The 17,300-nt window shown below is 42.7% G+C and overlaps 1 protein-coding gene across 3 annotated transcripts; it reads right to left on the reverse strand.

Annotated features, from left to right (window-relative positions):
* Positions 1–229: 229 nt before the first annotated feature.
* Positions 230–16,276, reverse strand: LOC106562668 (very-long-chain (3R)-3-hydroxyacyl-CoA dehydratase). Of its 3 annotated transcripts, XR_006757585.1 has the most exons (12): positions 15,871–16,276; positions 15,026–15,068; positions 14,856–14,929; positions 14,330–14,509; positions 14,155–14,206; positions 13,318–13,428; positions 9,535–9,662; positions 8,750–8,862; positions 3,320–3,426; positions 2,990–3,121; positions 2,024–2,393; positions 230–1,970 (listed from the first exon to the last, which is right to left on the reverse strand). XR_006757585.1 is itself a non-coding variant. In XM_045689678.1 (11 exons), the coding sequence occupies exons 1-11, from the start codon at positions 16,021–16,023 to the stop codon at positions 2,317–2,319; spliced, it is 1,170 nt and encodes a 389-aa protein (XP_045545634.1). In that variant the 5' UTR covers positions 16,024–16,276; the 3' UTR covers positions 230–2,316. The 3 variants fall into 3 exon arrangements, 2 of the variants coding, with proteins under 2 accessions (XP_045545634.1, XP_045545635.1); XM_045689678.1 differs by having other exon boundaries at positions 230–2,393; XM_045689679.1 differs by having other exon boundaries at positions 230–2,393; positions 14,345–14,509; positions 15,871–16,271.
* Between the last annotated feature and the right edge of the window lie 1,024 nt (positions 16,277–17,300).

Here is a 17,300-nt window from a genome sequence, read left to right on the forward strand (position 1 = left end):
AGAGGTTATTATGAGGAGATAAAGGACACCTATATAAAGAGGTTATTATGAGGAGATAAAGGACACCTATATAAAGGGGTTATTATGAGGACACCTATATAAAGGGGTTATTAAGAGATAAAGGACACCTATATAAAGGGGTTATTATGAAGGGATAAAAGACACCTACATAATTGTGGGTTTTTATTCACACCACCAGCTGTGCTCTTTTCATAAATAACTACAGATATTCACTTTATTTCACACAACTTTATTGGTTATTATAATATCACACATTATAATTTATCCTTCAACCATTCAAAACCTTTTATTAAAACACATGATTCCAGACAGTGATCCTCTTCCCTTAATTCTCTAACAATGTCCATTTCCCTGAGGTTCTGGGCTCTGACTGGTTCTCTATGTCCGTTTCCATGACAGGGAGTGTGCAAGAGCACACTCTAGAAGTGTGGAGAGTCGGGACGCATCTCTAACCATGTCATCAGACACAGATCAGTGAGCCTTTGAACAACACGGCAAGGATGGCATGATGGAGATAGTCCCCATGATATCTACTATAAACATCACTGGAGAATACAGTAGCTTACATCCCAGAATGCAGCTTGATTCTATACTGCATGAGAAACACTGTTGGCATACAAAATTTCATTTAGGAATAAAGCAATATTTAAAAAAGGTCCAATGCAGCTGTTTCATGTCAATATCAAATCATTTCTGGGTAACAATAAAGTACCTCACTGTGATTTGAATTAAAATGGTCAAAAATAAAACAAAAGTAGATTGTTAACAACGGGTCTGTCTGGGAGTGGTCTGAGTGGGGAGGGGAAAACTCAAAATGTGCTGTTATTGGCTGAGGGGTTTAGAACTCTTCTTTCTTATTGGTTTATTAACTAATTCACCCCATAGTGATGTCACCGTGGAAGGCCAAAACTCCATCCTGCCAAAACAGGCTGAAATGTCAGACAGTCTATTCAAACAACTCTTACATTATCATAATGTTCACAATTTCACAGTGTTATTCCAACCTCATAGTGTGGACATATATAGAAATACATATTTCTGAGTGCACTGGGCCTTTAAACAACAACTTGTAACAAAACAAATGTATAGCATTCAGCCTGACGCTGACTCATGGTCAGATGGGATAGTAGTAAAGTACAACATGACTGTTATATCAATGACTGGAACAGAGTCAGCGTCAATTCAGTTCTATTCAGTCAAGTCATTAAAGTGGATCCAAATTTAAAAAAAGAGGGATTTGAAAACTCCTCATAGAATACAATGGGCAATTTTTATTTGACTTCCTGAATTAAAAGTGAAGGCAGGTCCATTATGAGGATTACAGTAGCTGCAAAATGGGGTTCAGAAAAGACATAAGTTGTTTAGTCTGGCCAAGAGAAGCTAGAACCGTTTATAGTACGGCTCCGTCAATACTAACAGTACAGTATGACATGGATCTGTCAATACTAACAGTACAGTATGACATGGATCTGTCAATACTAACAGTACAGTATGACATGTATCTGTCAATACTAACAGTACAGTATGACATGTATCTGTCAATACTAACAGTACAGTATGACATGTATCTGTCAATACTAACAGTACAGTATGACATGTATCTGTCAATACTAACAGTACAGTATGACATGCATCTGTCAATACTAACAGTACAGTATGACATGTATCTGTCAATACTAACAGTACAGTATGACATGTATCTGTCAATACTAACAGTACAGTATGACATGGACATAAATCATACAAAGAGGGTATGAATTGAATGCACTTGTTTGTGTTAGAGGAGGTACCTCTGATGGACAGACTGGGTGAGGAAGAGAAGGGTTTGTGTTAGAGGAGGTACCTCTGATGGACAGACTGGGTGAGGAAGAGAAGGGTTTGTGTTAGAGGAGGTACCTCTGATGGACAGACTGGGTGAGGAAGAGAAGGGTTTGTGTTAGAGGAGGTACCTCTGATGGACAGACTGGGTGAGGAAGAGAAGGGTTTGTGTTAGAGGAGGTACCTCCACAGTTAAAGGAGAAGACGAGGATGTGGTCGTTTGTTTATCAGTGGAGGAGAGAAGAGAGGAAAGGGTGTGAAAGGAAAGGAAGGTGTGAGAGGAGAGGGGAGAGAGGACAGAGATGTGCAGTGAGGAGAGAGGTGTAAGGAGAGGAGAGGTGTGAGAGAAGAGAGGACAGAGGAGAGGGGAGAGAGGACAGAGATGTGCAGTGAGGAGAGTGGTGTAAGGAGAGGAGAGGTGTGAAAAGGCAACCAGCAGTGAGACTGGAGAGATCGTGAGGTTTGTCTTTCTATCCGTTAGTTCATTTTCCTCTTCCTGGAGCGCATTCGTCTCCTCCTCTGGCGAAACAGATGGCGAAAGTTGATGAACAGGCCTGGGAAGAAAAAAACAACTTTTTATAATTTAAAATATTTTTTAAGCGCAAACCCCATCCACTTGGCATGCCAGAAAAGTCAAGTCCAAGCAAACATACTGTAAGAAAACAAATCTTATTTTGACCCAGGTTTGTTAGCGATGTGACAAAGTGTATGTTTCTCCCTTAGTGGCATTGACAGATCCTGAAACATGACAGCTAGATACAGCTGGAGGGTGGAGGGTTAGAGAGAGGGTTAGGGTGGAGGGTTAGAGAGAGGGTTAGGGTGGAGGGATAGGGTGGAGGGATAGGGTGGAGGGATAGGGTGGAGGGATAGGGTGGAGGGTTAGGTTGTAGGGTCAGGGTGGAGGGTCAGGGTGGAGGGTCAGGGTGGATCGTCAGGGTGGATCGTCAGGGTGGATCGTCAGGGTGGATCGTCAGGGTGGAGGGTTAGTGTGGAGGGTTAGTGTGGACGGGTGTAGGGTTAGGGTGTAGGGTTAGGGTGTAGGGTTAGGGTGTAGGGTGTAGGGTTAGGGTGTAGGGTTAGGGTGGAGGGTCAGGGTGGAGGGTCAGGGTGGAGGGTCAGGGTGTAGGGTCAGAGAGTGGTACTAACTGACCGAGGAACATGAGGACCAGGTAGATCTTCAGAGTGAAGGAAAAGCTGAAGGACGAGCCCAGGACCGTAGGTAGAGGGATGCTGTACAGACGGGTCTCATCAAAGACAGGCAGGGACTGGATCACAGCTATAGCTAAGAGGGAACAGACAGGACAGAGAGGAATACATAGCAACACTTGGATATCTGGGTAATAACTAAGTAATATCTTGTTTGACTACAAACATCATAACTCTATTATTTACATACAATTTACATAATAAGTGAATATAGCAGGCATAGAGCTCTCTGAGTGTGTGTGTGTGTGTGTGTGTGTGAGACAGGTCCACTGACCCTCTGCTAGCACCCCCAGAGGGTAGAGGGGCATCCAGATGGAGTATCTGAGCCAGGTCAGCAGCTTCCAGTCTGTGTCGATGCAGGCCAGCATGTAGAATGGATACCTGGGACACACAACAAAACAACAGGCTTATTTAGCATCAATGCAGGTCAGCATGTAGAATGGATACCTGGGACACACAACAAAACAACAGGCTTATTTAGCATCAATGCAGGTCAGCATGTAGAATGGATACCTGGGACACACAACAAAACAACAGGCTTATTTAGCATCAATGCAGGTCAGCATGTAGAATGGATAATATAATGTCCATTCATGGTTACAACTAGCTGGTAATATAATGTCCATTCATGGTTACAACTAGCCTCCCTAGCTGGTAATATAATGTCCATTCATGGTTACAACTAGCTGGTAATATAATGTCCATTCATGGTTAAATGAAGATCTGTAGATAAAATCGTATTTGTCACATGTGGTAGATATAAATAGGTGTCACGTCCTGACCCTAGTAAGATGTCATTTTCTATAGTAGAGTAGGTCAGGGCGTGACGGGGGGGTGTTTTGTGTTTTTCTATGTTTTCTATGTTTAAGCTCTAGTTTTTCTATTTCTATGTTGGGGTTTGGGTTGATCTCCAATTGGAGGCAGCTGGTCCTCGTTACCTCTGATTGGAGATCATATTTAAGTAGTTTTTTTTTTCTTCCTGTTTTTGTGGGTTATTATCTTTTGAGTAGTGTTTGTTTCTCTCTGCGTCACGGTTTGTTGTTTTTGTATTTTCAATTATTTGTGTATTGCAAAGGTTTCACGGATTTAAATAAAATGTGGAACTACAACCACGCTGAACTTTGGTCCGATCCTTTCGACAGCCGTAACAATAGGTGTAAAGTAATTAGGCAGCAGGATAGAATAAACAGTAGCAGCAGTGTATGTGATGAGTCTAAAAAGTTAGTGCAAAAAGGGTTAATGCAGATAGTTAAATAGTTAACTAACAGCTACCCAGGCTAACTATTTAGTAGTCGTGTGGCTTGGGGGTAGAAGCTGTTCAGGGTCCTGTTGGTTCCAGACTTGGTGCATCGGTATCGCTTGCCGTGCAGGAGCAGAGAGAACAGTCTATGATTTGTGTGGCTTGAGTCTTTGACAATTTTTAGGGCATTCCTCTGACACTGCCTGGTATAGAGGTCCTGGATGGCAGGGAGGTTGGCCCCAGTGATGTACTGGGCCATACTCACTACCCTCTGTAGTGTCTTGCGGTCAGAGGCCAAGCAGTTGCCATACCAGACAGTGATGCAGACAGTCAAGATGCTGCAGCTGTAGAACATATTGAGGATCTGAGGGCCCTTGCCAAATCTTTTCATGCCTTCTTCACGACTGTGTTGGTGTGTGTGTGGACCATGTCAATTCCTTAGTGATGTGGACACCGAGGAACTTGAAGCTCTCAACCCGCTCCACTACAGCCCAGTCGTGGATGGGGGCATGCTCGGCCGTGGGTTTTCTGTAGTCCACGATCAGCTCCTTTGTCTTGTTGACGTTGAGGGAAAGGTTGTTGCCCATGCACCACACTGCCAGGTCACTGACCTCCTCCCTATAGGCTGTCTCAACGTCATTGTTGATCAGGCCAACCACCGTCGTGTTGTCAGCAAACTTAATGACGGTGTTGGAGTCGTGCGCTGCCACACAGTTGTGGGTGAACAGGGAGTACAGGAGGGAACTAAGCATGCACCCCTGAGAGGCCCCCGTGTTGAGGGTCAATGTTGCTTACCCTCATCACCTGGGGGGCAGCCCGTCAGAAAGTCCAGGATCCAGTTGCAGAGGGAGGTGTTCAGTCCCAGGGTCCTGAGCTTAGTGATGAGCTTGGAGGGCACTATGGTGTTGAAAGTTGAGCTGCAGTCAATGAACAACATTCTCACATAGGTGTTACTGTCTAAATCTTACATCGGCTACAGAGAGCGAGATCACACAGTCGTCCGGAGCAACTGGTGCTCTCATGCATGGTTCAGTGTTGCTTGCCTCGAAGCGAGCACAGAAGGCAATTAGCGCGTCTGGTAGGCTTGCGTCACTGGGCAGCTCACAGCTGGGTTTCCCTTTGTAGTCCGTGATAGTTTGCAAGCCCTGTCACATCAGAGCCGGCGTAGTAGGATTTGATCTTAGTCCTGTATTGACGCTTTGCCTGTTTGATGGCTCGTCGGAGGTCGTAGTGGGATTTCTTATAAGCGTCCGGATTAGTGTCCCGTTCCTTGAAACCGGCAGCTCTAGCCTTTAGTGCGGATGTTGCCTGTAACCCATGGCTTCTTATTGGGGTGGGTGGGTGGGTAGGTAGGTAGGTAGGTAGGTAGGTAGGTAGGTAGGTAGGTATGGTCATTGTGAGGACGATGCCATCGATGCACTTATTACCGAAGTCGGTGACTGATGTGGTAAACTCCTCAATGTAATCGGTTGAATCCCAGAACATATTTCAGTCCGTGCTAGCGAAACAGTCCTGTAGATGTCTGTTGTTCGGATATCATGGCAGTAATGGTGCAGAGTACCCAGAGTACAATGTACTGTTATGATCTCCACCCGGCACAGCCAGAAGAGGGCTGGCCACCCCTCAGAGCCTGGTTCCTCTCTAGGTTTCTTCTTAGGTTCCTGCCTTTCTAGGGAGTTTTTCCTAGCCACCGTGCTTCTACATTTGCATTACTTGCTGTTTGGGGTTTTAGGCTGTGTTTCTGTACAGCACTGTGACATTGTCTGATGTAAAAAGGGCTTTATAAATACATTTGATTGATTGATGACAATTTCCTCACACCAGACCACTCTTTTTAGGATACTTTGATAGCAGGTTAGGATAATTAATGTAGCAGGTTAGGAGACTAAAGTTGAGGTTATAAAAATGGTTAGGGAAAACACATGAAAACCATATACTAGATCTCTATTGACTATACTATAGAGGTAGAGTCACCTGTAGGTCTCTATTGACTATACTATAGAGGTAGAGTCACCTGTAGATCTCTATTGACTATACTATAGGAGGTAGAGCCACCTGTAGATCTCTATTGACTATACTATAGAGGTAGAGCCACCTGTAGATCTCTATTGACTATACTATAGAGGTAGTCACCTGTAGATCTCTACTGACTATACTATATAGGTAGAGTCACCTGCAGATCTCTACTGACTATACTATAGAGGTAGAGTCACCTGCAGATCTCTAGTGACTACACTATAGAGGTAGAGTCACCTGTAGATCTCTACTGACTATACTATAGAGGTAGAGTCACCTGTAGATCTCTATTGACTATACTATAGAGGTAGAGTCACCTGTAGATCTCTATTGACTATACTATAGAGGTAGAGTCACCTGTAGATCTCTATTGACTATACTATAGAGGTAGAGTCACCTATAGATCTCTACTGACTATACTATAGAGGTAGAGTCACCTGTAGATCTCTACTGACTATACTATAGAGGTAGAGTCACCTGTAGATCTCTATTGACTATACTGTAGGAGGTAAAGTTACCTGTAGATCTCTATTGACTATACTATAGAGGTAGAGTTACCTGTAGATCTCTATTGACTATACTATAGAGGTAGAGTCACCTGTAGATCTCTATTGACTACACTATAGAGGTAGAGTCACCTGTAGATCTCTATTGACTATACTATAGGAGGTAGAGTCACCTGTAGATCTCTATTGACTATACTATAGAGGTAGAGTTACCTGTAGATCTCTATTGACTATACTATAGAGGTAGAGTCACCTGTAGATCTCTATTGACTATACTATAGGAGGTAGAGTTACCTGTAGATCTCTATTGACTATACTGTAGGAGGTAAAGTTACCTGTTGATCTCTATTGACTATACTATACAGAGGGGGAAAAAGTATTTGATCCCCTGCTGATTTTGTACGTTTGCCCACTTACAAAGAAATGGTCAGTCTATAATTTTAACTGAAGGTTTATTTGAACAGTGAGAGACAGAATAACAACAAAAAAATCCAGAAAAATGCATTTCAAAAATGTTATAAAATGATTTGCATTTTAATGAGGGAAATAAGTATTTGACCCCTTGTTGGCAATCATAGAGGTCAGACGTTTCTTGTAGTTAGCCACCAGGTTTGCACACATCTCAGGAGGGATTTTGTCACTCTTCTTTGCAGATCTTCTCCAAGTCATTAAGGTTTCAAGGCTGACGTTTGGCAACTCGAAACTTCAGCTCCCTCCACAGATTTTCTATGGGATTAAGGTCTGGAGACTGGCTAGGCCACTCCAGGACCTTAATGTGCTTCTTCTTGAGCCACTCCTTTGTTGCCTTGGCCGTGTGTTTTGGGTCATTGTCATGCTGGAATACCCATCCACGACCCATTTTCAATGCCCTGGCTGAGGGAAGGATGTTCTCACCCAAGATTTGACGGTATATGGCCCTGTCCATCGTCCCTTTGATGCGGTGAAGTTGTCCTGTCCCCTTAGCAGAAAAACACTCCCAAAGCATAATGTTTCCACCTCCATGTTTGACGGTGGGGATGACGTTCTTGGGGTCATAGGCAGCATTCCTCCTCCTCCAAACACGGCGAGTTGAGTTGATGCCAAAGAGCTCCATTTTGGTCTCATCTGACCACAACATTTTCACCCAGTTGTCCTCTGAATCATTCAGATGTTCATTGGCAAACTTCAGACGGGCATGTATATGTATTCTTGAGCAGGGGGACCTTGCGGGCGCTGCAGGATTTCAGTCCTTCACGGCGTAGTGTGTTACCAATTGTTTTCTGGTGACTATGGTCCCAGCTGCCTTGAGATCATTGACAAGATCCTCCCGTGTAGTTCTGGGCTGATTCCTCACCGTTCTCATGATCATTGCAACCCCACGAGGTGAGATCTTGCATGGAGCCCCAGGCTGAGGGATATTGACAGTTCTTTTGTGTTTCTTCCATTTGCGAATAATCGCACCAAATGTTGTCACCTTCTCACCAAGCTGCTTGGTGATGGTCTTGTAGCCCATTCCAGCCTCGTGTAGGTCTACAATCTTGTCCCTGACATCCTTGGAGAGCTCTTTGGTCTTGGCCATGGTGGAGAGTTTGGAATCTGATTGATTGATTGCTTCTGTGGACAGGTGTCTTTTTTACAGGTAACAAGGTGAGATTAGGAGCACACCCTTTAAGAGTGTGCTCCTAATCTCAGCTCGTCACCTGTATAAAAGACACCTGAGAGCCAGAAATCTTTCTGATTGAGAGGGGGTCAAATACTTATTTCCCTCATTAAAATGCAAATCAATTTATAACATTTTTGCCATGCGTTTTTTCTGGATATTTTTGTTGTTATTCTGTCTCTCACTGTTCAAATAAACCTACCATTAAAATTATAGACTGGTCCTTTCTTTATCAGTGGGCAAACGTACAAAATCAGCAGGGGATCAAATACTTTTTTCCCCCCACTGTAGAGGTAGAGTTACCTGAAGATCTCTATGGTGCTCCAGAGGTAGAAGACGAAGAAGACCACTGATTTGTTCTGCATCTCCTCCAGACTACCGAAGATCACAAACAGGATTACGTTCCTACCCACCACCTGGACAGGTAAATTAAAAAAAAATCACAGAAACACACTTCATTAAAGGGTTAATTCACCCTAAATACAAAATCACTTGTCCTCGCCCTGGATGCACCCTGGCCTCGCCCTGGATGCACCCTGGCCTCGCCCTGAATGCACCCTGGCCTCGCCCTGAATGCACCCTGGCCTCGCCCTGAATGCACCCTGGCCTCGCCCTGAATGCACCCTGGCCTCGCCCTGAATGCACCCTGGCCTCGCCCTGAATGCACCCTGGCCTCGCCCTGAATGCACCCTGGCCTCGCCCTGAATGCACCCTGGCCTCGCCCTGAATGCACCCTGGCCTCGCCCTGAATGCACCCTGGCCTCGCCCTGAATGCACCCTGGCCTCGCCCTGAATGCACCCTGGCCTCGCCCTGAATGCACCCTGGCCTCGCCCTGAATGCACCCTGGCCTCAACCTGAATGCATCCTGGCCTCAACCTGAATGCATCCTGGCCTCAACCTGAAAGCCTCCTATGGGCAAGGAGAGACAATCTATGCATTGGGTTGGTTTACAAAACCACCCCCGCTAACTTTAGCGTTGACTAACCAAAAACAACTCAAGTCAATTTAACCTAAATTAGCATGTGTTTTAATTTAAACCCAAGTCATTTTGAAAGTTAGATTTGTGTGTGTTTGGATTGAAGCCTACCTGGATCATAGCTGGGAACACCCCTGTCTTGACCAGACCCACTAGAGGGTTAATGACCTCTGCTACGGCCATCATCTGACAGAAGTACATCATGTCAGCAATGGTGTGGAACGTGTCATAGAACGAGTCTGACGAGAGAGAGAGACAGAGAGAGAGACAGAGAGAGAGAGACAGAGAGACAGAGAGAGACAGAGATCACTCCAAACCCAAGAGCTGAGCCCAGAAACGAGCCCTCTCAGTCAGCTGGTGATGGACCTCACCAACCAAGCTGACACCAGCACTGCTTCAAAAGAAACAATTCAAATAAACAAAATCATGAACCAATCAAAGGACTCATATTTACAACATTGGAAAAATAAAACAAAATCCCAAAGCCGACTAAATTGCCATCTGACCCTAAACAGAGAATATGATTATCTCTACTCTGTCAGAGATACGAAGCAGAGAGAGATCCTTACCAAGTACAGGCTGAGTGACCACCGATTGGCAATAGAAACCGGCAGACATAAAAAGACATGGCTACCCAAAGAGGAGCGTGTATGTGGTCACTGCACGACAGGGGAGGTAGAGACAGAGATGCACTTTCTCCTTTACTGTGATTAATATTCCTCACAAAGAGATTCCTTATTCACAGAAATGACTACATTTATTCCAAATTTGAACTTATTAAACCCAGAGGAAAAACAAAAAATACTCATGGGCGAAGGAGCAACGGCTCCTCTTCCAGCCAAATATGTATTTGCCTGCCACAGCCTGAGGGACACTGAATAATAACATCTGCATAGTAAACAGTAACTTACTTATTATTACTATTATTGTTATTACTATTATTATTGTTGTTTATCATTCCAAATAGTAGTGGTATGGGTAGTAATGGTAATGATAACAGTTTAGTGATGGTGGTGGTAGTGGTAATGATGATAGTAGTTGTAGTACTGATGTAATGGTGAAGATGACCGTTATTTAGTTATAAGTTAGTTATAGATTCATTTTCCATATTTAGATTTTTATATTTATTACATTCTACTATTTTACTACTATTTTATTGTTATTATTTTTATATTTAATTTTGTATTATTATTTACTGCCATTTTATATTATTATTTGTTATTGTTTATAATTGTATTACAATGTATATTGTATACATTGTTGCTTTGGCAATATTGACACAATGTTTTTCATGCCAATAAAACAGCTTGAATTTGAAAGAATTTGAATTTGAGAGAAAGAGAGAGACAGAGAGATCGAGAGAAAGAGACCGAGAAAGAGAGAAAGAGAGAGAGACAGAGAGAGACAGAGAGAGACAGAGAGAGAGAGAGAGAGAGAGAGAAAGAGAGATAAGACAGAGACAGAGAGAGAGAGACAGAGAGAGAGAGAGAGAGGGACAGAGAAGGAGAGAGAGAAAGAGAGAGGTAGAACACAGTGGTGTTAACATGCTCATCATTACTAATATAACCACCACCACCACTAGCATATCCAGTAGCCTGGTTCCATACTGTACATGCTCATCATTACTAATATAACCACCACCACCACTAGCATATCCAGTAGCCTGGTTCCATACTGTACATGCTCATCATTACTAATATAACCACCACCACCACCACTAGCATATCCAGTAGCCTGGTTCCATACTGTACATGCTCATCATTACTAATATAACCACCACCACCACTAGCATATCCAGTAGCCTGGTTCCATACTGTACATGCTCATCATTACTAATATAACCACCACCACCACCACTAGCATATCCAGTAGCCTGGTTCCATACTGTACATGCTCATCATTACTAATATAACCACCACCACCACTAGCATATCCAGTAGCCTGGTTCCATACTGTACATGCTCATCATTACTAATATAACCACCACCACCACTAGCATATCCAGTAGCCTGGTTCCATACTGTACATGCTCATCATTACTAATATAACCACCACCACCACTAGCATATCCAGTAGCCTGGTTCCATACTGTACATGCTCATCATTACTAATATAACCACCACCACCACTAGCATATCCAGTAGCCTGGTTCCATACTGTACATGCTCATCATTACTAATATAACCACCACCACCACTAGCATATCCAGTAGCCTGGTTCCATACTGTACATGCTCATCATTACTAATATAACCACCACCACCACTAGCATATCCAGTAGCCTGGTTCCATACTGTACATGCTCATCATTACTAATATAACCACCACCACCACTAGCATATCCAGTAGCCTGGTTCCATACTGTACATGCTCATCATTACTAATATAACCACCACCACCACTAGCATATCCAGTAGCCTGGTTCCATACTGTACATGCTCATCATTACTAATATAACCACCACCACCACTAGCATATCCAGTAGCCTGGTTCCATACTGTACATGCTCATCATTACTAATATAACCACCACCACCACTAGCATATCCAGTAGCCTGGTTCCATACTGTACATGCTCATCATTACTAATATAACCACCACCACCACTAGCATATCCAGTAGCCTGGTTCCATACTGTACATGCTCATCATTACTAATATAACCACCACCACCACTAGCATATCCAGTAGCCTGGTTCCATACTGTACATGCTCATCATTACTAATATAACCACCACCACCACTAGCATATCCAGTAGCCTGGTTCCATACTGTACATGCTCATCATTACTAATATAACCACCACCACCACTAGCATATCCAGTAGCCTGGTTCCATACTGTACATGCTCATCATTACTAATATAACCACCACCACCACTAGCATATCCAGTAGCCTGGTTCCATACTGTACATGCTCATCATTACTAATATAACCACCACCACCACCACTAGCATATCCAGTAGCCTGGTTCCATACTGTACATGCTCATCATTACTAATATAACCACCACCACCACTAGCATATCCAGTAGCCTGGTTCCATACTGTACATGCTCATCATTACTAATATAACCACCACCACCACTAGCATATCCAGTAGCCTGGTTCCATACTGTACATGCTCAAGTCCAGTGGTTCTCAACCTATTTTAGTTACTCTACACCAATCACATTTAGCTGTGCCTGAAGTACACCCCAAGTACCATTTGATGTGTATTTCACCAGTAGGTCTATGTTCTCATTAGTGCCCTCAAGTATTTCTGTGGATAGACCAAACACAACAGGGTGGCAACCACTGCTGTAGTCAACTCTTACATTGTTGTGAAGACATACAAACAGAATTAGGCTAAAACACAAAACAGACTGGACCACCAGGCTATTCAAAGCTATTTGCAAGACAAATTCATCTACAGACTAGAGTCAATGTTCCCTTTCTCATATTCAAATTGACACATCTATGAATAAAGAGCCTGTTTAGTTATTCTAGGGAAGTAACACGTCGGCTTGTTGAGGTGGTTTAATCTGACTCACTCAGATCACTTCACAGAAACACAACTGAATAAAAATTACATTAAAACTAGACAGCTTTCAGCTAAAAACAATAACAGGAAGAATGATAATGTATGTAAATATTAGTGTTATATGAGCCATCTATACTAACTGTCTGACATTATGATGAAGAACCAGTTCTGATGTAGCTACTTCCAACCGTAGCTGTTGAGTTTAAAAGGAATGATTCTGATTGTATTCTTATTCATCCCTGACCACTTTTCCATTCCTGATCCCTTAACCTACTTTGTGTCTATGGCCAACGCTGTAGTCAACTCTCAAGAAAACCTACCAACAAACAACAGCTGCTAACACGCTGAACCCTCAGCGGGCTCCGGACCACTGACCTTGTCCCAGGATGAAGAGACGGACGGTCATGTTGACAAAGATCCAGGAGAAGCCCAGGAACTGGACCAGGTTGTACATGAACAGATACCCCTTCTTCAGACCCAGGTAGGCTGAGAGAACAAACTAGATATTAACATAACAGCTTTAAAACACATAACATCAGGTTATACATGAACAGATGGCCCTTCTTCAGACCCAGGTAGGCTGAGAGAACATTGTACAGCTTTTAATAAAACACATTTAAATAAATTCAAAGGAGACTCCAGTCAGTTGGTTTTGTATGTCTATACCAAAACCAAATTATTTGAAATTACATTTCAGATATCTAGTACTTAAAAAAGGTAACTTGTACTTGTGTGTGGTATAAACTAAAAGATAATGCACAGTCAAAACCAGGGTTCCCCAATTGGCGGCCCGCGGGTGGATTTATTTGGACCCCCAACTTTTCTGAGAGAAAAAAAAAAGTTGCATTTTTTTTCTTTTGCATTTTCATTGTTGGAGATAAAAGTGTGTAAAAACACCAGGATTTTAATTTTGGAAAATCTGTTCCCAAGTATTCCCACGCATAATAGAGAGAGACGTGATCGTATACAACTTTAAGCAAGGTTTGAAATGATCCGTTTTGGATTCTTGCCGTCAAATTGTAGTCTACAAATGATTTGTACTTATGTTCCGGTCTGCCGACCAACTGGTGAAGAAAAATAAATAAATCAGCCCGAGGCTGAACCTAGTTGATGATCCCTGGTCTAAACCAACAGCATCTTTAACAAGAAATGTAAATATTCAGATTAGAGATAAGGGCTGCGGTGTTCACAGCTGCACCGCTCGGTACTTACGGTCTTTACGGATTCTTGACTCGATGCTGACCTTGTTTATCTTCTCCTCTTCCTGAAAACAAACAGAGAGACCATCAGGTGTAATAAATGTCATAACACCCTTATAAAAGACAAATAAATAAAGCCTTATACTTCCTTATGTATTATTACATGTAAAAGTTATACCAAAACTGACCCTGGTCCTTACTACCTTAGCCTGAAGCTCCATCTCCGCGTCTGATTCGTCGAGCCAACGGTCGAAGTCTGGTGCCAGGAAGAGAGGTTTCCTCTCCTGCAGAGTGAGTCTATCCCACCAACGCTGCTCTTGCTTCCTCACTGTCACATTTACCAGGCGCTGGGTCGACCTGTGACTAACCTGGCAGACAGACACAGACACACAGTGAGTATGATAATAATTGTAGACAACACAGGAGGTTGGTGGCACCTTAATCAGGGAGTACAAGCTCGTGGTAATGACTGGAGCGGAATCAGTGGAATGATATCAAACACATGGTTTCCATGTGTTTGATGCCATTCCATTTGCTCTGTTCCAGACATTATTATGAGCAGCCTCCTGTGAAATAACACTTAATAAACCACACTCAGGGAACAGTAACAATCTCTAGTACCAGAAGAGAATGTTTGTCTTTGAGACTGAGAAGAGTGTGAGGTATTATCACTAATGAAACACTACATTTTTGGAACAGAAAATAATAGAATACCTCAGGTTTTACTGGTTCCAGGAAGTCCAGACTGAACTCATAGTCATTGTCTCCTTTAGCTCCATGACCCTGAGCTGTCCAACAAAGAAACATTGGTTTAATACCATGTACTCTGTACAGACTACAGTTATTTTCATTCTTTCTGTTCCAACGTAATACAAAACACCAACCTTTGAATTGCAGGGTGTTGTCTTGTACGCAGATATCAAGATTCTAAAATGCAAAAAGAAAATGTCATGCATCAAAACCTCAAAAAGCGGAAGACTGTCTGTCAGCTACAAGACTAAATATAGAAACCACTAAGATTGGTTCAGATGAAACTAAGTGACTGAATGGCTGATATGGATGTGTTTCCTTCACACCTCCAGCATCACTGAACATATTGTGATGACATTACACACAGTACCACGTAGCTGGACTACATGTGATCACGGTGCACCTTGAGTGAGTAGCTGTGTTTTGCTGAATGGCTAAACTGGATCCAGCGATCATCATGACAATTCCTGAATCTTTTATGAAGCATGACATTTGGTTAGATGCACCACCACTAGCAACTACAACTCAATATTAATTACAGTAGCTTCAGTAGCTGAGCGTTTGCTGCTGTCTAGCCTCGTCGAGAACCATACTTCTCAGGACGACGACCTGATTTTGTAATGTGGAATACTGGATCAGGATACTATATAAAAATAAAAGTTACTCTGTCTAGTAGTGACATGCTACACTTTTGTTATCACTCGGTATAGCTAATAGAACAGTGGTAAATTAGCTAGCTAGATTTATGAGTTTACTAGCTAGCTAGATTTGAGTTTACTAGCTAACATGTAAGCGTGGGCTGGTATCACTCCGTTCTCAAAGGAGCATTGTAGCTAATGTAATGTATGTCATTTGTTCATGTCAGCAACGTGCATTCACACTTATTACTGTCTGAAAGTGACGTTGACTATCTAGCTAGCTTGTTATCCTAACCATCTAGCTCGGTGACAGGTCGGTCCCGGAGAGCACCGTAACAAACCTTAGCGTCACTCAGCTCCACACGCAGGTAGATGTCTCCATGACGCTGTGCCCAATACACGTGGGGTGTGAGGGTCGGCATTGTGATATCTAAAGATACTGTTAGTGAAACGTTATATCTCCGAGAAGCAAAGATGGAGATCCTCCGCCTCATTCATTGGGACAGCTGGCTAGAGGCGGAAACAGTCATCCCAGGATACTCAGGGGTGCGTTCAGTTCGATTGAACGTTTACGTTGCTTAACGGTTTGTACTGGTTCCCTAAAACGATCTTGAACATACTTTGAGGTACGTTTGGTGGGTGTGTATTGAAGCAATTTACTGTAAATGACTGCGGCACAGCGTTCCTCCAACACAAAACCCACCCAACCACGCCTTCCTCGTTTTTGAACTGGTCGTTCAGAACAGCACCGTTTCCATTGAATTGAACGTTACAGTACGTTTTCCGGCACTGAACGCGTTACACCCACAAATCAAAAAAAGGAAGGAACGTGCTCGTGCACAGTCGGTACAATTAAAAAAAGGTTTCAAAACATTGACGCTATTTAAATAGAAATACATATAATATGGATGGTCTCTGGATATGTCTTGGACAGTACAGAAGTACAGATGTACTACATGTATGCTATGGAGGTAACCAACATACAAGGGCTGCACCGCGTCATGTTCTGCTCCACGTGACACCAGCCAATTCATGCCATCCAAAATGTTTACATCTGATGTGTGAAAAGGATTGAGTGATGTCCACCCTACTGCTGATCGTGTTATACAAATCTGTCGTTCTTTCCTTGAAAATAAGAATTTGTTCATAACTGACGTGCCTAGTAAAATAAAGCCTTTTTTTTTATTACTATATATAGTCCATACAACAGAAGTGACTGTTGTGCAATCAGTCAAATAATCAATGGTGGAAAAAGTACTCAATTGTCATACTTAAGTGAAAGTAAAGATAACTTAATAGAAAATGACATGTGAAAGTCACCCTGTAAAATACTACTTGAGTAAACCAGAAGGGACCATTTTTTATTTATTGTCGGATAGCCAGGGGCACACTCCAACACTCAGACATAATTTACAAACAAAGCATTTGTGTTTAGTGAGTCCGCCAGATCAGAGGCAGTAGGGATGACCAGGGACGTTCTTTTGAGAAGTGTGTGATTTTTTACCATTTTCCTGTCAAAATATAACGAGTACTTTGGTTGTCAGGGCAAATGTAGAGTAAAAAGTACATTCTTTTCTTTAGGAATGTAGTGAAGTAAAAGTAGGCAAAAATATAAAATAGTAAAGTACAGATACCCCAAAAAACAACTTAAGTAGTACTTTAATGTTTTTTTACTTAAGTACTTCACACCACTGCAAGTAATACAGGTCAAGGCAGGTGATGCATGTATCAGCACTCCAGACCCAACATAATAATCTTGGTTAGAGCACCA

Source organism: Salmo salar, chromosome ssa11, assembly GCF_905237065.1.
Source record: "Salmo salar chromosome ssa11, Ssal_v3.1, whole genome shotgun sequence".
Classification (NCBI taxonomy): Eukaryota; Metazoa; Chordata; class Actinopteri; order Salmoniformes; family Salmonidae; genus Salmo; species Salmo salar.

Bases quoted from the DNA above. Each gene is read 5' to 3' on its own strand.
- LOC106562668 (XM_045689678.1), bottom strand. From the start codon at position 16,023: ATGAGGCGGAGGATCTCCATCTTTGCTTCTCGGAGATATAACGTTTCA. The intron at 14,207-14,329 runs GTCAGTTTTGGT...GTTTGTTTTCAG, and splicing joins CTAAGGTAGTAAGGACCAGG to GAAGAGGAGAAGATAAACAA. The intron at 3,427-8,749 runs GTAACTCTACCT...TGTGTGTCCCAG, and splicing joins AGCACCATAGAGATCTTCAG to GTATCCATTCTACATGCTGG.